Source organism: Oncorhynchus mykiss, chromosome 27 (genome assembly GCF_057628025.1).
Source record: "Oncorhynchus mykiss isolate SJ-2025 chromosome 27, ASM5762802v1, whole genome shotgun sequence".
Lineage (NCBI taxonomy): Eukaryota > Metazoa > Chordata > Actinopteri > Salmoniformes > Salmonidae > Oncorhynchus > Oncorhynchus mykiss.
This window is the reverse complement of record NC_143048.1, coordinates 13,154,120-13,174,129: the sequence shown is the minus strand read 5'-3', so window position 1 is coordinate 13,174,129 and position 20,010 is coordinate 13,154,120. Positions and strand designations below refer to the sequence as shown.

General features: G+C 41.1%; 2 protein-coding genes across 5 annotated transcripts in view; one reads left to right on the top strand and one right to left on the bottom strand.

The window, feature by feature from the left end:
• Positions 1-1,582: 1,582 nt before the first annotated feature.
• LOC110507546 (uncharacterized) lies at positions 1,583-12,107 on the top strand. Of its 3 annotated transcripts, none has more exons than XM_090224484.1 (5): positions 1,659-2,005; positions 6,660-6,727; positions 7,200-7,290; positions 7,471-8,089; positions 11,267-12,107. In XM_090224484.1, exons 1-5 carry the CDS (start codon positions 1,976-1,978, stop codon positions 11,347-11,349), a joined length of 891 nt encoding a protein of 296 aa, XP_090080610.1. In that variant the 5' UTR covers positions 1,659-1,975; the 3' UTR covers positions 11,350-12,107. The 3 variants fall into 3 exon arrangements, with proteins under 3 accessions (XP_021443275.3, XP_090080610.1, XP_090080609.1); XM_090224483.1 differs by having other exon boundaries at positions 7,197-7,290; XM_021587600.3 differs by lacking the exons at positions 6,660-6,727; positions 7,200-7,290 and having other exon boundaries at positions 1,583-2,005.
• A 1,700-nt stretch (positions 12,108-13,807) lies between these two features.
• The window catches only part of LOC110507545 (limbic system associated membrane protein), a 466,699-nt gene continuing 460,496 nt past the window's right edge, over positions 13,808-20,010 (bottom strand). For both annotated transcript variants that reach the window (XM_021587595.3, XM_021587593.3), the window contains 2 exons: positions 17,103-17,251; positions 13,808-16,747 (listed from right to left, as the gene is read on the bottom strand). In XM_021587595.3, the coding sequence (XP_021443270.1) occupies positions 16,650-16,747; positions 17,103-17,251 (247 nt within the window). In that variant the 3' untranslated portion in view covers positions 13,808-16,649. The remainder of the gene's footprint in view (positions 16,748-17,102; positions 17,252-20,010) is intronic.

The following is a 20,010-nucleotide window of genomic DNA, read 5'->3' as shown; positions in this document are numbered from 1 at the left end:
TAGTCCATATACCATGTAAATTGAACTACAGCACATTTTCAACTTAAAAACGTGCACCCATGTTGTTTGAAATCCCCATCCATGTTGCTGGTGTGAACTACACTGAACATAAATATAAACGCAACATTTAAAGTGTTGGTCCCATGTTTAATGAGCTGAAATACAAGATCCCAGAAGTGTTCCATAAGCACAAAAAGCTTATTTCTCAAAAATGTTGTGCCCAAATTTGTTTACATCCCTGTTAGTAAGCATATCTCCTTTGCCAAGATAATCCATCCACCTGACAGGTGTGGCATATCAAGAAGCTGATTAAACAGCATGATCATGACACAGGTGCACCTCGTGCTGTGAACAATAAAAGGCCTGGCTGCCAAGTTGGTGGGCCTATGCCCTCCAAGGCCCACCCATGGATGCACCCCTGCCTAGTCATGAGAAATCCAAAGATTAGGGCAGAGTGAATTTATTTAAATTGACTAATTTCCTTATATGAACTGTAATTCAGTAAAATCTTTGAAATTGTTTCATGTTGCGTTTATATTTTTGTTCAGTATAATAACCAATAGCATGTGTTGGATTCAGTGATTCCATATACATCTAGAAGGACCACTGGGTTTATGATATTGAGTGTAACTGTAATATTACAGTTTGAACATCTTGAAGAACAGTCTGGCCTCATGATCTCCACCTGGCACAGCCAGAAGAGGACTGGCCACCCCTCAGAGCCTGGTTCCTCTCTAGGTTTCTTCCTAGGTTCCTGACTTTCTATGGAGTTTTTCGTAGCCCCTATGCTTCTCCATCTGCATTGATTGCTGTTTGGGGTTTTAGGCTGGGTTTTTGTGTAAGCACTTTGTGATATCTGCTGATGTAAAAAGGGCCTTATAAATACATTTGATTGATTCAGTCCAAATAATAATAATAGATTGGAGTGGCTGGCTGGCTGGCATGCAGGCCAAAGTGGTGGATGGTCATTCAGTAGAATATTGTAATGATTTCCCTGTGAGGAGGGGATGTGGCATTATCCTGAAGCACATGTGAGGACAGAGTAGAGCCCCCTGGATCCTGTCTTCGTGTGTCTGGAATCTGCTCCCCCCTCTCTCTCTGGTCAAAGAGGGTGTGGGGGCTTCATCACAGCATGCGTTGTGCCTGGTCATCGCAACAGATTCTGCGCAAATTTGGGCTGAGAGGAGGGAATGGAGCCTGGCTACTGCCACACCCGGCCTTCCTCCTCTCCTCCATGGCCACAGCACTGTGAGAGCTGGTACTGTTTCCATGTGAACAGAGCACTGAAGAGAAATTGACATGTGTAAGCATTAGCACTCTGTTTCACACATCCTCATTGGCAGCAACATGCAGGTGTCTCTGCCAGAACAGGGAATTGGCATTGGTAATTTAGACTGGAGCTTGGTTTATTTATTGATCCTTACTAACAGCACTGACTGAGTGGGATTTAAGCAGGAAAATCTCTTCTTTAATATTAAAGCTATTCAACAGGACCACGGTCCCAGTGTAAGGAGGGACTCAAAAAAGGGAGAAAAAGCCAAAGAATGGGAATTGTCTGTTGACAGATTGTATGTATTTAATCATTCATACTTGGAGACGTGTATAGGGTGGGGTTGTAGCTCTCGCTAGTGCAAAGCTGCATGCCGGTCGCCTGTGGAGGAGAGAGGGGGAGGTAGAAGAGGGGGATAGGTTCATCACAGAGCGAGAAGGAGGGGGTGTCAGCATGAAGAGAGGGAGGGGAAGGAGGGGTTTTAAAGGGTGGGCTTGTAGTCATTGTTAGCCAGCAAGTCAGAGAGAGGCGCGAGCAGGCAGACAGTGAGTGTGTGTGCAAATTGTGATGAGTAAAAGCATTAGGCGACTCAGCTGTTGATACAGCCAGTGAGCGTGTGCAAGAGCGCGAGAGCGAGGGAGTGAGAGAGAAGTGTAAGGCAAAAAGGAAGGAAAGAAGGGAAAAGAGAGAAAGGATATTACAAGTATGCTGTGCTGCATAAGAAGAACAAAACCGGTAACTGCTTTCTTTACAGATTCTCTCATTCATATCTGTCAGTTTCAAAATGTGTCTAAATTGTTCAACGTTTGGACTAACTACTTCAGTAACTGAATTGAGGATATGCTTATCTCATTGTCTTGTCTTCTTGGCTCACTGTGACTTCAGTGATGTCTCAGATGAAAAACGGACACGCCTTGTTAATGTAATTATGTTTGAATGAGTGTAGTGGCCACAATGCTTCCAGACCTCATGCTGTAAAAGCAGTAAGATAAGCCTGTAACATGATGCTGAGGACTTTTATACTATTATCGATCCACTACTTTAAACACTGAGAGATGTATTGATAGACACTTGATGCACCTGTTTGCTGCCTTCTGTGATTGCCTTGACTTCTTTGTACTGTAATCAGGGGATACATGAAGACTATGGATACTTCCTCCATTGAGCACAATACTGTCTTAATTACCTCAAGGCTGCTCTTAATTGATGTACTACTAAAAAATCATATTTTGGTGTTATCTCTAAGAAACAAGAGGACAGAGAAGCATGTTTGCAGAGGAAAAAGGGTGGGGTAAGGCTCCACTGACTAAGACCCAACTCCTCTGGCCACGGTGTCTCCGGGGATTTCAGTAGGAAATTAGGATCTTAAAGGGATTAGCACGGTTCGGGGGTTAAAAATGTATATTGTCAATTAGGTCTACACATGTTTATGGGTGCATAGTTGTGAGAAAAACAGATGAATACATAGCAGAGAATACTTTCTCAGAAAAGGAAGGTGGTTTCGAATCTACGGGTGGGTCTTGGAGTTGTACATTATGAGATAGTACCTTGATGTAAGTAGCTACCAGAAGGTATTTTTTTGTTAGCGCAGAGCTATCTATCTGCAGAAGCTATCTAGAGTGATCAGGATTTTATCGGCTTCATAAAGCACTGGATTCCATCAACACCTGATTGCTGCTTAAATGTCAGCATGTATGAGTCATTTTAGCTCAGCCAGGCTGCACATTGCACTGAAGTGGGTGAGGCATCCCTCTCTCTCTCACGCAGCTTTAATACTGCATTAAACCCTATCTCCACACAATGCTGTTATCTGAATCGTAACCTACTCTCACCACAGGGATAACCGCCTCCCATGCAGCATCCAGCCCTTAGACTCTGCTTTCTGCTTTAGAGGACTGGCTAATGAATGAATGAAGTCTCTGGATTTAGACAGCATATGGTGCAACAAGAGATTGCTCTCAGCTAGATGTTAAAAGCACAGAGAGCTACACACCCATACAGCAGTAGCAGCAACCTAGGTTTTTCAACAGAGCCACCAGCGCACACTGTAGACCAGCCGTGATTGTGGAGCCTTTGTTCAAACGAGAGAGAGCAGCCTATTTAATTAAATGAGGGCTATTATGGCTGAATATTATCTGGTTGCGAACATCATTCTTGGGGCCATCGAAAACATGTACAACACCGCTCATTAATTCACCGTCCTGGGAATAAGGCGTGTGTCGGAGAGGCATGGGGCTGTGCGGGTAGGTTGAATGTATTCTCCTCCACCTGAACCCCCCCCCCCCTCTCTCCTGCAAGAGGAGGGAGAGGAGAAGAGACAGCTGGATGAAAGGGTGTGGTGCTGTGTGAGTGGGTAGTAGCAGCTCAGGGAGAATGGGGGAGATTCAGTTGCATTCCCATCCACTAGAAAACCAGACATATTTCTATCAAGATGAGATTTATTCAAGGGTATACATTTACTGGACATATTGCGACAGACACCATATATTTCTTGGCAGACTTATCCCTGTCTGGTTTCAGTGGTCATGTGTAAGTTACACTGTGAGAGCCAAGCTATCTTTTTATTACACACACTGATTCAATTCAAACACACATACAGATCATTAGCGTTGGTTTCCTGAGATAAGGGCTGTCTTTGAGTCAGCATGCTGCGTTCACCTATGCAGAGGAGCTAGGGAGCGTCTGCTTGAGCGAATAAGAATTAAAAGAGGATACAAATACCGGCTGTGTGCATATTGTGCAAGCAGCAGTCTCATTTCCCTCCTGTGACAAAGTCCCTGATGGTTTCCAAACTGAGACAGCGGTCTGACGGGGGGGGGGGGGGGGTGGCTGGCTGGCTACCGTTGAAAGATCCATCCATAAACCCACTGTGGGGTGTGGTTCACACAGGGTTGCCCACCCAAGGACAGTGGCTGGGGCCCGAGATGTACAGTTGTCTTTCAGATACCTAAGCCTGGCTTTCATTGGTGGTGTATCATCTACAGGCAATCGGCTATCTAAAAGGGCAAATGCAACTAGTGTTCCTGAGAGACAGTTTTGAGAGATGCTCATTTGATGAGTGGAAAGATCATGCACTGAGTGACATTAAGGAATCTGATTGTTGTTTGAATACAGTTGTCTGAAGCCGTCTCAGGAGTCCAGGTGTCAATTGACATGCGGATGCTTTTTAACATCGATTGATTATTCAATTATTTTTAGATCTTCAATGATTGAGGTTTAAAAGGGATATACTGTAGGTTTGTAGGAAAATACCATTGGCACTGTCTATATTGAACTTTCCCCTGACATCTGATTGGAAGACATTTCCTAATGTCAGATTAAATCAGTTTGATATGGCTCTCAAAATGATGTTCTATATTGTTGTAGGTACATTGGTTAACGTCAGACATTAACATGTAAATATATTGCTTTGGACATTCTACCATTCATATGTCTGGGAAGCCACCTTATAACATGGCTAGTAGACTATACAAATTGATTGTTTGGTGGGTTGAACGAACAATATAAATAGGTTGAGTGTGGTAAAATCAGTGTAATGAGTTCTATTCTCCTATTTGAAAAATTATAGCTGGTCTCAATACGTTTATCTGAACGAACAAACAAAAAACCCACCTATTATCCCCAAATGGACAATGAAATATCTTCCCTTAATACCAAAATAATGTCATTTCTCATATTCCCCAAACAGTTTACAATTGAAGTTTAGCTGATGCACTTATCCAGAGCGACATACATTAGTGAGTGCATACATTTTCCTTACTGGTCCTCTGTGGGAATTAAACCCACAACCCTGGTGTTGCAAGCACCATGCTCTACCAAATGAGCCACCTGGGACCCACATTTTTGGGGGGGCATCTTAGATTGTTCTGTGAATTCAAAATTGTTCGCCATTTTTAGGAGATGCTCTTATTCAGAGCAACTAGGGTCAAGTGGCTTGTTCAAGGGCACATCGACAGATTGTTAACCTAGTCAGCTCAGGGATTCAAATCAGCAACCTTTTGGTTACTGGCCCAACGCTCTTAACCTCTATGCTACCTGCCGCCCTTCTCAATCGCCATAAGTCATTCTATTTGAGCAAGTGCTTAGACCAAAATTTGGCATGAGATCATACATATTTGGCATGAGATCATACATATTAAAGATACCATTACGGCTGTGAGGGTGTGCCTACTCTAACAGTCTATCAAATCTCACTGTTCCATTAGCACATTACTTCACTAAATTATTCCAAACTAATACATAGTCATGGATTTAAAAACATTATATATTTATTGGTAGCAGGTGATTAAGACATCTTTCTCCACACACACGTACGCACGCAGGCACGCACACACGCACACATGCATGCACACACACACAGACACACACACACACCCTGAACAAACGCCCTGACCGATGGAACAGCCAGCTCCTCCCTGCTACTCTGATTAGTAACCTGATTTATGGTTTCCTATTGGCTGCTTCCCCAGGGGGTCAGGTGTAATGTGAATCATAGTGACATATTGTCTTTCATAGCCTAAACCAGTAGTTTTCACCCTTTTTTGGTTACCATACCACCAACAGAATTTTGTTTTGCCCAGAGTGCACCTGAAGTACCCACTCATGTGCATTTTAACAGTAGGCCTATTGTCTCATGAGTCTTCTCAAGTACCCTCTGTGGAAAGGCCAAGTGCGACTACGGGTCCTAGTACCCCTGGTTGGGAACCACTGGTCTAAAACAGCAGACAGGGCACTGAGTGATGAGTTGCATGTAGCACTCTGGTTGTCAAGGTAACGTTTGATTGTTCAGGGGGAGGATGGCTGTGCATCTTGACGAGGTAGCAACCAAAGATGGACCCACAAAGCAGCTTTCAGGGATCTAGTAATTAAACAATGCTGTACGCCATTTCTGATGTTATTATGACTATGTTATTGATGATAGTAGTGATAGTAACCGATTACAGTATCTAAAAACATGGCAAAACAAATACTAATTGGAAATGAGATGAATCGTCAAGATGTGACTGCTCCACATGCAGCACTCTTTGGCTTGTTATGCAATGAGACCAAAAATGTAGCGTATTTGTAACAAGAAGCAAGAATCCCTCGGGGAAACATCATCGTGAAAGACAAAGCATGTAACACTCTTAGCTACATCATAGATTTCGAATCGCAGTCTCGTTGATTTGGTTTAGTCCACACTGCCAGTTATGTTTCCTTTACATTGGTTCACACTATTATTTTCAGATGAACGTAGTTTGTCTGTGCGAGATAAATGCATAATTCAAATCAATACAATCTGTTTATTTATTTATTCATTTTGAATGCATTGATAATTTTTGTTTGCTTTGTCAATTTCAACGTCATTGTTTATTTTTTTCCTTATTTCACTTCATTTCTTTTTCATTAGATTTATAAGAATCATAACACAGCCCTCTATTTGATGGACCACTCCAACTATGGATCCAGATATCAAAGGTAACATCTTGACGCTCTGTACAGGCTCCAACACCTATCCCACCTATCCCACTCCCATTCCTCATCCCACTCCCATTCCTCATCTCTTCCTAAATTCTGCTCCAGCCATGGCCACCAACTTCTTACACCCAAACCTGAACAACCGTGCTCAGATCCACATCCCACTCTCACCGCCTGCTCGGACTGTACCTTCTTCTGCCTTGAACAATCCACCTTTTATGCATTTCCCTTGATTCTGCATATAATCTCGTGTCTATTGTGGGTGATGGGTATGTTGGTGGGATATGTTGTTGGAGATGCCTTTTGGAAGTGTTCTTCTTCAGAACCATTGGGATTGTATGTGAATGACATCCAATGGCGTTCACCACAGTGGAATGCTATCTGTTCATCTGCCACAATAAGAGACGCTATTGGTTGGATGTTGATAGAAAAGGGCTTCATATAACAGTTACTGTCACTCACTATCTAGCAGGCCCGTTGAGTATGGGCCTCTGATACCACTTCATTGGAGACCGTTCACATTTAGCCACGAGGATGGGATGAAGCAGCTTTCTAAGAGCTTGGTAGGTCACCGGAAGGTCACCTGTTTGTTTCTTTGAAGCGGCAATTGAAATTCTTGTTGGTTAGATAACAATAATATTGCTTCATTTTAGGGCAGACACAAAATGTCAATAGTAAGTCCTTGGTGGTTTGTTGTCCTCTAATATGCTCATGACTTCTTGACATCCTGTCTCTTTCCCAAGGTTGAGAAGAATGAAGAGGCTGACCAGGAAATCAAGCAGGATGAGAAGAAACCAGAGGACAAAGCCCACAAGGCGGCCACCAAAATCCAGGCCAGCTTCCGTGGACACATACTCCGGAAAAAAATGAAAGATGGAGAGGAGGATGAGGAGGCCAGTCCAGCTGTCCCAGAGGAGGAGACGAAGGAGATGGCAGATGGAGAAGAGGAGAAGGAGGACGTCCCCACTGCGGCTGAGCAGGCTGCCGAGGAAAAAGCCCCCCCTGGGATTAAAGAGGAGGAGACGAGCCAAGCCAAAAGCCCCATCTCAGAAAAGGCAGCAAACTCTCCTGCCCCTGTCGCCACCTCTCCCGTAGCCGCAGCAGCAGCTTCTCCCACCGCGGCGCCTTCAGAGCCTTCCAAAGAGGAGGCCAAGGCGGAGCCCGGCGACACCAAGGAGAAGCCCAAAGAGGTGGACAGCAATGAGGTTCCGGTTTCTGCCCAAAACCCCTCTACTGATTGTGCTGAAAAGAGTGTGGAGGGTGGTGCTGCCCAGGAGGAGTCCAAACAAGCCGACGTGCCTGCTGCTCCTGTCAGTGAGACGGCTGATAAGGAGGAGCCTCACCAAACACAAGACAAAAAAGGTAGGCCTTATTGTAACCCAGTCTCTGAGATGCCCATCCACGTAGATGAGCTTAGAAATAGGCTACAAACATAACACAAACAAAATAGGCTACACAATAGCTTGTATAGTACGTTTATTATTAAGAATACAATTGTCTGTGAGTCAAATTTACAAAATGACATAATGTCAAGCTGTTACTCATAATCTTTTTACATGATCTTTGATTGCTTGAGTATGAGAGAAAAGGGCAAAGGCTCAGTAGGTTATCTTGTTCCAGTCCTCGAACTCCCAGACTGTATGATGTAGCCTACCGAATGGAATATGTGCAGAATCCTCTACAGGAGGATCAGTGTCTTTGTCCTAAGTGGCACCCTATTCCCTACATAGTGCACTACCCTATGGGCCCTGGTTAAAATTTGTGCACTTTACAGGGTACAAGGTGCCATTTGGGACAGAAGCTTAGACAGGACTGGGATTAACTAGGTCATAGGGGCTGCACTGTCTGCAGGTTGTCATAGTTACACATACTTGGCTACTGGTGTAGACCCGGGATACCTGGCCATGGTTTTCAGACTTACCGAATGATAAATGACTCAAACTGGTCAATTAAGACAGAAACCAGCAGACCGTGAAGACATGCATGACCTGGAATGGCTAACCATCAAATGAGGCACTAGTTTAAGTCATATTGGGGCGGCAGGGTAGCCTAGTGGTTAGAGGGTTGGACTTGTAACCGGAAGGTTGCAAGTTCAGACCCCCGAGCTGACAAGGTACAAATCTGTCGTTCTGTTCCTAGGCCGTCATTGAAAATAAGTTGTTCTTGACTGACTTGCCTGGTTAAATAAAGGTAAATTAAAAATATATATTTAGGTCATAAAGTCCAATATAAAGGATATAGTAGAGTGGAGTTCAGGTGGTCCTTCAGCAAACAAAGAAAAGGAGGGGTGCTCAACAATATGGACAAAAACAACGTTTTTTCATATTCAATATGTAGCAGTGGAGGTGTTTATATGATCTGTCCGGTATATTCAGGGTCTATACACAATGAAACACAAGACAGTGTTGTTGGAAGACCTTTCACAGGAATATTATTGATGGAGACTTTTATGAGTTACTGAATGACTGAAATCAACTTTACTGATCCCCAGAGAGAGAAATCGGGATAAATAATAAATGAGCTCATCTTCTAGGATGGGTTGAAAGGTCAATATTTTCACAGTGATTGCGTGGTTACCACTCCCTTACCTGAAACCTGCCCATTGATTGCCCGTAGAAAGCCAAGTGCTGTGTGAGTCATCTATCATGAGTCACATACACGCAAGTCTAGCGCCATCTCTGATTCCCAGTGGATGACTAGCAAAGATGATGTCATGCTGATGATTAAAGTCAATGCAGTCATGATGACATCATTTCCTCCAGGAAATTAGGAAAATAGCTTTGATAGGAAAGGACATCTACATGTCATACTAACAACTCATAGGGAAAATATGCCTGAACCCTGTGAGACCCAATGTTGCAAAAATACATTTCCTAAATTGCATCCTGTACAGGTCCTCAACAAAGCAATTGCACTACAAAGTATGTACTGTATCTCTTAGTAGTATTTGTTGTGCGTTGGTATGGTTATTGTGGCGTCAGTAGCCTCTGAAACACTAGAAAACGGTCCACTCGTCTGAGACCACACTGGTCCCCTACACAAGCAAATGTTGTAGGCCATCCATGCAAGTACACGACTTGCAATATTTTTCCTGTCTTCTCTAAGATGTAGTGATTATGTAGAAAAGAATATATCAAGAAAAACACTTTTTGAGCTAGAGGTAGTTTTGTAAGTGCTGCAAAAATGCAACATTAGGTTTGAAGGGTTGCCAAAGTGAGACATTGTTTCCCTTCCACATTCTGCAAGTAATATGGACAACTTAATACTGCAAGAGTAACTTTGATGTCCCTTCGACACATCAAAAGAAGAAAAATGAATATACATTAAAAGAATAGCGCCATTTTCTGGTAAAGAAGTAAGATAGATTATCTCTCCAAAACAACCCAAAAAGGACAACCAAATATCTTATCCATACACATAAAAAAACCACAAATGCTTTATTCTGTTTGATAGCAAAATACAAACATTTTAATTGGTCAAGTCGATCAATTTGCCTATTTCAGACAAAATATGACTTAATTTCAAATGTATGTACCATTAGACAATATTTTCCATCACATGTAAATGTTTTTTTATCCATTTTGATGTGATTTTCATGTCATTTCCGTTTTCTTACCACACATTTTTGCTGCCATTTGAAGCCCAATGTTGCATTTTTGCAACGTTTTCAGAATTTCTTTCTACAAACTTCAAATTCCAATAACAGATTATTTTCATTATCTTAAGTATTTAAGTATTTCTGAAGGGTAAAAAAAAATCAGATTTGGATCTATGCTTAGGTCTCACAGGGTTAAAATCTGATTTGGATCTATGCTTAGGTCTCACAGGGTTAAAATCTGATTTGGATCTATGCTTAGGTCTCACAGGGTTAAAAATCTGACTTTATAGTACAATTGCAATAAAATAGTACAATTGTAACAAAATAAAAAATAAAAAACTTAGATATTGGTGTAAATGTAGGCCAGCTGTACCAAAAAACAGGAGATTTCTTTAGATTTAGTCTTGGATTTGAGAATCCCATCTAGCAGGTTCTGAGAGGAATGAACTGTTGCTACTCTCTCTCTTTCTCTCTCTTTCCCCCTCCTCTTCCCTTCCTTCCTTCCTTCCTTCCTTCCTTCTTTCTTTCTTTCTTTCTTTCTTTCTTTCTTTCTTTCTTTCTTTCTTTCTTTCTTTCTTTCTTTCTTTCTTTCTTTCTTTCTTTCTTTCTTTCCTTCCTTCCTTCCTTCCTTCCTTCCTTCCTTCCTTCCTTCCTTCCTTCCTTCCTTCCTTCCTTCCTTCCTTCATTCCTTCCTTCCTTCCTTCCTTCCTTCCTTCCTTCCTTCCTTCTTTCTTTCTTTCTTTCTTTCTTTCTTTCTTTCTTTCTTTCTTTCTTTCTTTCTTTCTTTCTTTCTTTCTTTCTTTCTTTCTTTCTTTCTTTCTTTCTTTCTTTCTTTCTTTCTTTCTTTCCTTCCTTCCTTCCTTCCTTCCTTCCTTCCTTCCTTCCTTCCTTCCTTCCTTCCTTCCTTCCTTCCTTCCTTCCTTCCTTCCTTCTTCTTTCAGATGGTGCCGAAGAATCCCAACCAGCTGAGGCTCCAGCAGAGGCAGTCCAGGAGAAGTCCAAGGAGGACCAAGCGAAAGTTTAACATAGAGAAAAAAATACTATGATTACAAATGAATTTAAAGGGTGACTCTTCTCCTTCTGAATGTGAAGGCAGTCCATTTTTATTTGTTTGTCATTTTTTGTGTGGCGATGATTTTCTTACGTTGGGAGAGTTTCCAACATGCGTTTTTTGGTTCAAGCTATAAGTGGTATGATTTGGGTATGTTCTGTATCTTACATTATTGATTCGATGGTTGGACCTATCCACATTTTGAACTGAGTTTCAAAACCCTACAAAGCGGGACAGGACATTTTCATATTCTGCTTGAGTTGATCAAGCTTGGTTTACGTTCTTTGAGTAACAGGTCCTTCTCCTTCCGCACTTATAAAACTAACAAGTCTGACATGATTTTCACGACTTTATGGAAAACAATGAGTACTATGACATGTTGTTGACCCCACAACTAAAATCCCCCTTCCAAATTACATGATTAGCATGAACCATCTAACAACTTGCATGGGAACTCTTCTGCTAAGAGGAACTTTTCACAGTCACAATACAAAAGAAAATGTGGCTTCTTTTTGATGTCCTTGGTGTTGTTATGACGGTTTGATATGAATTGGAATTACTCTTGCACTGATGTTAAAAAGAAAATCAAACAAACAAAACTAAAAAACGTTTCCTATGTTCCAGTGAGTGCAATGTCCAGTTTGAATCTAAGGAGATAAATTGTGAGAAAAAAAAAAATGATTTCAATGTCTGTTTTCAAAATAAAGCAATGTGCCAATTACCATCATAAAGTTGTGGAATATATTTCACCTGCCAAACAAAACATTTGCTAATGAAGCCACTTTCACATAAAGACTGAATTGGAGTATAATTGTATTATTATTAATGAGATCTAGAGACATCTAGTGGAGCGTAGTGGCACCTGCAGTTTAGGGCTCGGTGCACGATTCAAATTCGTATTGCTCAGCACGATAGCGCGATTGAAATTCAAAGGTCATTTCTGATTGAGTCTACCAATGCAGCGTTTACTGTGAATGCAGTCCACTCTGGAACAATGGCTTTACATTTCTGTTGTGCTGTATGGCAGCTCTTCAGCACTACATATTGAATTCCTGGCATGAAACGATACCCAGCTATTAGATTATTAGTAACAAATGCTATACTTTTGGGTGTTGACTCAATCTGAGGTTCAGCGCTATAGAGCACTTGAAATGTAAAGGTTATTACCGATTAGAGCCGACATATGGAGTGTTTACAGTGAATGTAGTCTTCGTTAACGCAGGAACATTGCCTTTAAATATCAATCAAACTACAACGCAGATCTTCAGCACTACGGATTGAATCGAGCACCATTGACCTGACAGTAAAAACATCATGGTGGTTAGCTCACTTTAAAAAAAAAATGAGATACACCCATTTTAATACTCCCAGTATTTGGCACAACTTCCAGTTGGTCAGGTCTGTGTTGAGGGATCAGCTAGGGTTTCATAATCACCAGAAAGATTTATCTTGGAGGATAGACTGGTAACCTACATGTGTTGTCCAGGGTTGGGGTCAATTCCACAAATTCAATTTTAATTAAATTCTCTCTCCCTGTAAATTCCCACATAGTTTCATTCAAATTCTAGGTCAGTCTTTGAATTCAGAGATAATTAAATTCCTCTGAATTCCAATGTTAGATAAATTCCACAAATTCCAATTCAAATTCCTCAGGCGTTCAGGCTTATTAGATCACTGTTCAGGCTTATTATATCACTGTTCAGGCTTATTATATCACTGTTCAGGCTCATTATATCACTGTTCAGGCTTATTATATCACTGTTCAGGCTTATTATATCACTGTTCAGGCAGCCTAGCTCTGCTGGAATACAGGTTGAAATTATTCAAAACAAATCTTACAGTTAATTTCTTATATACAAACAATGGAATTCTAATTAAATTCCAAAACTTGAAGATTTTTCTAATTAGAATTTAATTCAACATAAATTCTCCACTTCATGAGTGAATTCAAGAATTGAATTGGATTTTCAAATTCAATTGGAATTGACCCCAACCTAGCACTACATTTAAAAAGCTACCGTAATTACACCCACCCCTTCCTGAGTCCTCTGATGCCAGAGCATGTCTTTTCCTTGAGTCTTTATCTCAATGGGGCCTACTGGTTTAAAGGTTAGATAAAAACGCTACAAGGCTCATAGCAAATCAATTGACTCCATCCATTTCAGGAGTTCATCGGTGTCCATAACAATGGCCCTTTCCTTCTATAAAGCTTATCATTTGAGTCAGACAATGCAAATGCCTGTACCTACTGGCAAGAGTTCTCCTTCCAGGGATCACACTGTTCAGATAGATTTGTCAGTGTCAATTTCCAAGGTCCAGCGTTAACTGGCTAGAAAGTGTCACAGAGACCCATCTCATTTTCCAAAACAGATTATAATTTGTCAAGCACTCCAGAAATATATAGTATAGGACACAAATCTTCCAATGAGAATTAACAATACGTATATTATTTTATTTGCATGTTACATGGTGATAAACACAATTGTACCAGGAAGATACTGTGTTTCAAGCGTTCTCCAAAAAGATTACTCATCGACATCTCAATCCACATTCAAATACAGAACACTGAATTCAAACAACTTTATTTTGCGTCAAAAACATTTTCTTGTATACCTTTACATACCATTTTTAGAAATCAATCGCAATAACGTTACCATTAATCAAAGCAAATAGAAAACAGGGACATTGCTGTGTGATGATTGTATAATTGTCTAGGAATTTCATTCTTGTGACAAAGGGAAGTACAAATGTGACATTCCTCTGTGTCCTACAGTGGAGTATTATCAACAAAGTGAATTTAGGGATAGACTCAGCTTAAATATATTCTAAAAACAGTTTATATACAGGCGAGGTAAATCATACGATGGTGGGTTACACATGTAACCATAGCTTGGTGGGATGGATAAACATGTGGCCAATGTAAATGACTGCTAATTCATGCCGCATGTATCTCTTTCAATGGCTTAAAACAAGCCAAAGTAACTCAACAGTGTGTGCAGACACACAAGCCAATTTTATACAGCGATGGGATGCAATGTTTATTATTAGAAAGAATCTAGGTAGACATATCAGTCCCCTTCAGTTCCCCAGGTATCAGTCATAAGGGATCAGGGGCTGTATTCATAGGCAGGGTATAGCGCAGTCAGGTGAGACCCCTCATCTTGGGAAAGACTTCAGCTCAACATCTGATGGCTCACTGGCTGAGGAGACTGTCAATCACTGCAAGACCGCCCACTGCTTTCCCCCAGTGCTTTAGCTTTGACGGGTAGACATATACAGTACGGTGCTATAGTCCACATGCCTTCCCATTCAGACATGTAAAAACACTTCCCATTAAATTATAATACATACCCCTTTATTGGAGTGTTAATAAACTATCGTCCATAGGCAGGATGATGTACAGTAGGCCTAGCGTCCATTGTTTTATGGGTAATTGAAAATACAGAGATGAGACACAGATAGATTTTCAGTATAGCACTAAGGCTAACATACAGCAAGTCTGTTTTCTAGCAAAGAACTCTGACTGCTTAGATGGACAACTACCATGGTTCCAAAGCAGTATGAATACAGTGGAGGTTTTTAAAGATGATGAGATTTCAGAGAGCATTGCTTACATTACAGGTTGGTTTTGTGAACACACGGACTTGACAGACAGCGGTAGACAATGTCGTCATGAGACCGATCTGTTTTTGTTGGCCTTTGTTGTTCGTCAATTCATTTTGGCATTCAGCTCATGGTCACTCTCCGTGAGCTTTCATTTTAGAAACCAAACACATCTATGTACCCAACTCAAAGAAAAACTAAAACAATGTTGTAATTGGAAAGGTACAATAAATGCACAAACTTGACCTTATTAAACCCTTTTAAAAACATTGTTCTCTAGTGGTTTTACTTGTATGGTGCAAAGCGCTGTTGCCATGGAACCCTACAAGTTAATTATCAACAAATGACTGACTTATTAAGAAATGTGGACATATTAAATGTGTCTTTATATATAAGGACATTGGATTCAAGTATATACACCATTAACGGAAATTATTGAAAATAAATCCATAAATTATGAATTTCCATATGTTATTATGAAAAGACACATACAGAAAAGAAAAGCACACCATTCATGTCATACATTTCTATCCATATTCCAGCAGTATAACTGTGGTAGCTCAACATTTATTGGAGAAAGTCGACACCATAAAAGCTAATATGGCAGGCCATTTCTGAAGGTAAATACAGTTTGCCATAGAGAAACTGAACAGCATGTAATTGGTTTGTAATCATACAAGCAACATACACTGTAACAATAATTACTATTTTTCTTGTTACAGTGGTGAAACAAGTTATTTTTATCATATAGCGACACTTAAAAAAAAAGAAGAAGTTATATACAGTAACGCATCAATATTACGCATGTTTTGTTTGATGAAGGTCAAGAAAGTAGGTCTTCCTTTTCGACATAAAGACGATTTCACATTTCAAGCGTTTCTATCAAGGTTTGCACTGATGCAAACCATGCTAGTCCACAGTTACTGTGTTTCTCCTTTGATGGGTCCAAAAATCAGGCAGTTAATATAGAGACAACTAGCCCTGTATCTAACGTAGCTGAGGCTGTTTGCTCCCGGCTTATGATCCCAATACTCTTGAAATGAAGTATACCAAATATAACATGTTCTACTGTTTTTCTGTAATGTTGACTGGAGTACGTTGGCTTGGACATAATGCGTATTATAAACACTTTCAAATCTACTGTTTTGTATTTTTCTAAATGTCAATTCTTGGACATATATTGGCGTATTATTGTGTGATGATGCACTGGTTACAATGACCTTTTAGTCTAACAATACAGTAAAATTACATTAGGAAAGTAACAGTAACTTGAATGTCTCAGTGCTTCTCATAGATATCCATGATTGTTGTACTTGACCTGAAATCCCTGCCATTTGGGAGTTTAGACTTACGTATTCATGGGGACAAAATACAAATGGACCACACCCAATCCCCCCCCCAACTGAAACAAGAGTAATGACAGCAGAAAAGCAAGACTTCAGCATCTTCAAATGGTAATAACTGTTTCTTTAAAAAAAAACAAAAAAAACACTTTGTTCCATTTTCTCCATTTCATATTTTTTTGTTACTAAAACTTATTAATAAGCCCATTCTATCTTCTTATTATCTAGTTTGGTGCGTCGAAGCACATCAGGATTTTTGTTACGTTATGCAAACAGTCTCAATGTAATAACCGGGTAGGTAATAACAATGGTAGGTTGGTGGTGCTATTAACACTTGAAGAGAAGGCAGGTGATGGAGGCCAGGAGGAGCCACAGTGACTGGGATAGGCAGGCGGCGCCGTTGATGTCTCGACCCGTCCCAGGTCCTGGAGGGAGAGGGAGAAGGAGAGAGAAAGATTCAGAGGAAGACAAGTTAAAAACTAACATATTAATTTTGTTGATGTTTCATTCAATATATGTCACTTCTATGTGATATAATAATGTGTAAATGTATACATTGCTATGCCTCTCTGAGTAATGGTACTGCTGCTATGACCCTACAGGAATTGATTTGTGTGCAGTGAGTGACATCTGGTGGTTAGACCATGTATTACACCCTTTTCTAGTCCCACATCTGAAACGGAATGGGCCTAGAATTTGTAACATTGTATAATGTGTCTAATTTCAGAAACATTTTCTTAAGATATTTGGGGGACTGCATATTATTCCAAAGTCACTTACTATAGAGGAAGAGACTAGCATTTTGGATCCCGAGTTTGTTGGTTGCAACACATGTGTAGTTTCCATAGTCCTCTTCTGTAACGTTGGAGATCATCAGGACAGTTGTGGTCCCTACGATCTGGATGCTGATTCCCTGGGCGTTGGATAGCCTGGACAAGACGGCACATCACGTTAGGCATTATAACACAATATGCATAAGACTCAGGACATCTGATTAGTCTGCCACTTTTGTCTTTAGAATACATACTGTACAGTACTAGTCAGCTCGTTTCAAAAGAAAAGTGAATATGAAATTCAATATTCACACAGTTCCTCTCCTACATTTACATACAAATAATGAATTATGATAACATTGGTTTGCCTTATCATAGAGTCTATTGACACCGAGTACACACAACATGACATAGACTGACCAGGTGAATCCAGGTGAAAGCTATGATCCCTTACTGATGTCACTTGTTAAATCCACTTCAATCAGCATAGATGAAGGGGAGGAGACAGGTTTAAGAAGGTGAATGGGCAAGACAAAAGATTTAAGTGCCTTTGAACAGGATATGGTAGTAGGTGCCAGGCACACCGGTTTGTGTCCAGAACTGCAACGCTGCTGAGTTTTTCAACCTCAAGTTTCCCGTGTGTATCAAGAATGGTCCACCACCCAAAGGACTTCCAGCCAACTTGACACAATTGTGGGAAACATTGGAGTCATGGGCCAGCATCCCTGTGGAACGAAGGTGCTAGGATAGCTGAGACTGACTTAAGGAAATTAATCAGACCTCTAAGGTGCTAGGACAGCTGAGACTGACTTAAGGAAACTAACCCAACCTGGGCAGTGGGTTTGGTTTTGTGCTGACACACGGTAGTATAAAACATTAGCATGAAAAGCAAAGCGATTGCACATCATGAGACAGCATAATCTGGTGGCGGGGAAGCAGGAAGTTGAAGAAGTGCTGAGATCCTCCTAGTGGGACACATTGGGTGGAGTATGGAGGGACTACAAAACTTTAGTGGGACACATTGGGTGGAGTATGGAGGGACTACAAAACCTCAGTGGGATTGTTGACACCAACAGTGATGATAAGGCCAATGAAGAAATGTGGCTCATGTCATGGAAAATGGTATTAGACCAAAATATCAAACCTGGGCCAGGTGACTCCCTTGACACTAAAGGCACTATGGGATTTCAGAACACATGCATGCTGTTAGATGATTGGGTGTGGTTCTAGCAGCACAGCATGGTATGGTTCTCTAAGACAGAAAGTTAGCTGAGGCAAAAACAAAATTAGGGAGGGTAGGGGGTTGTTTGGGGTGGATGGGTGGGCATATAATGCAAATGTCTAGCAATCCAAAGGTTGCGTGTTCGAAGCTCATCACGGACAACTTCAGCAACTATGCAATTACTTACTACTTTTTAGGTACTTTGCAACTACATAGCATGTTAACTCACCCTAACCTAACTCCTACATTTACACCCTAAGCTTAACACCTAGCTTAGCGAACGTTAGCCACCTAGCCAACGTTAGCCACCTAGCCAACGTTAGCCACAACTAATTGGAATTTGTAACATATCATACTAAATGGAGGAAGACAGAGTTACATGTACAAGGTTGAGCAGTCGGGAATACAACATTTCCTGGTCTGGACATAAGCAATTGTGTGAAGTCTGAAGCATCCAGTGAATGGATCCAAATAATACCTAGTTCATTGCACCATCATCTTCCACTGGCAGATGGCAGCACACGTCTTTTAAATGACATATTAACTTTAAGAAGTCACAGCCATTCTTTAACAGAAGGACAGATTTGATTCCAGTATTGAAATGGGGCAGAGGGCACAGAGAGGGTGACTGGTTTGAACGGGAATGTGTCAAACAATCAGGCAGACACATCTCATTCCTCGACTCTCCAGTTGGCATGTGGGTGCATCTAAAGTAGGCTATTACAGGAAACGGTGAGTGACAGAAGTAGGATGTCTACAGGCTGTTGATAAAGGAAATCAACAAGACGTGTCGAGCTTTGTAGGTGGCAGGGAAAATGAAAAGTGTTCTGAAGTGGTTGTGACAGCAACTCATGTCAATGGGGAGAAACAAAAACGCTGTCCATTATTCAACACTGTCGGAATATCAGCCTCTGAACACCACAGGAGACTGAACAAGAACCAACCTACTGTAACTAGCCTGGTTAAACCCGACTGAACTCCACGATCACCATCGTTTCAGTTCACAATGAGCGAGTGCAGTGTTCAGTCAGTGTTAACCAGGCTATACTGTACTACCCCCCTCTCAGGGCAGGTGCCAAGACGTGGGATGTAATCAGAAACTAGAGACTAATAGAGGACCGGGAGGTTCCAGATCAAAGGACCAAGCAGCAACAACAGTAATGAGCCTCAGAATTCCCAGTAGAAGATTAGGAGGAGCGGGTCAGTCTTGGGAAACACTAATTGCTACACTATCAATAAGCACTACAGGATTCCTATACATCAGATGCCACTGGGAGATGGTGTGGAGATTTCAGTGGTAAAGTAGTTCAAATATAACAGCAGTCGTGGGCAGTCGTGACAAGGTCAGTGCTGGTAAGGTTAAAGGAAATTACAGGAAACAAGTTGGGGAACAAGCCTCTTGCAATGTGGAAGTAAATATGCTTGATAAGGTACGTTAACTTCATGGTTAAAGACAAGACATAAAATCAGCCGGCCGAGCATGATTTGATATGATGGTATTGTATTACATTAAGCAAGTTGTTGAAGGAGATAAAATAATAACACTGTACATCATGCAGAGGTAAGGAAGGGAACTTAAAGGGATTTCAGAGTTTCAATTCAGAGTGTGACAGATGTTTTCTGACCTCAAATGTCAACACGAGTCCACATCCCATGCCATTGACTGTGTAGATCCAGCTATATTACTCAACCC

Coding starts and splice junctions, on each gene's coding strand:
- LOC110507546 (XM_090224483.1), top strand. CDS start 1,976: ATGCTGTGCTGCATAAGAAGAACAAAACCG. Junction 2,006..6,659: donor GCATAAGAAGAACAAAACCG/GTAACTGCTTTC, acceptor CTTTTTCATTAG/ATTTATAAGAATCATAACAC. Junction 7,291..7,470: donor AGCAGCTTTCTAAGAGCTTG/GTAGGTCACCGG, acceptor CTCTTTCCCAAG/GTTGAGAAGAATGAAGAGGC.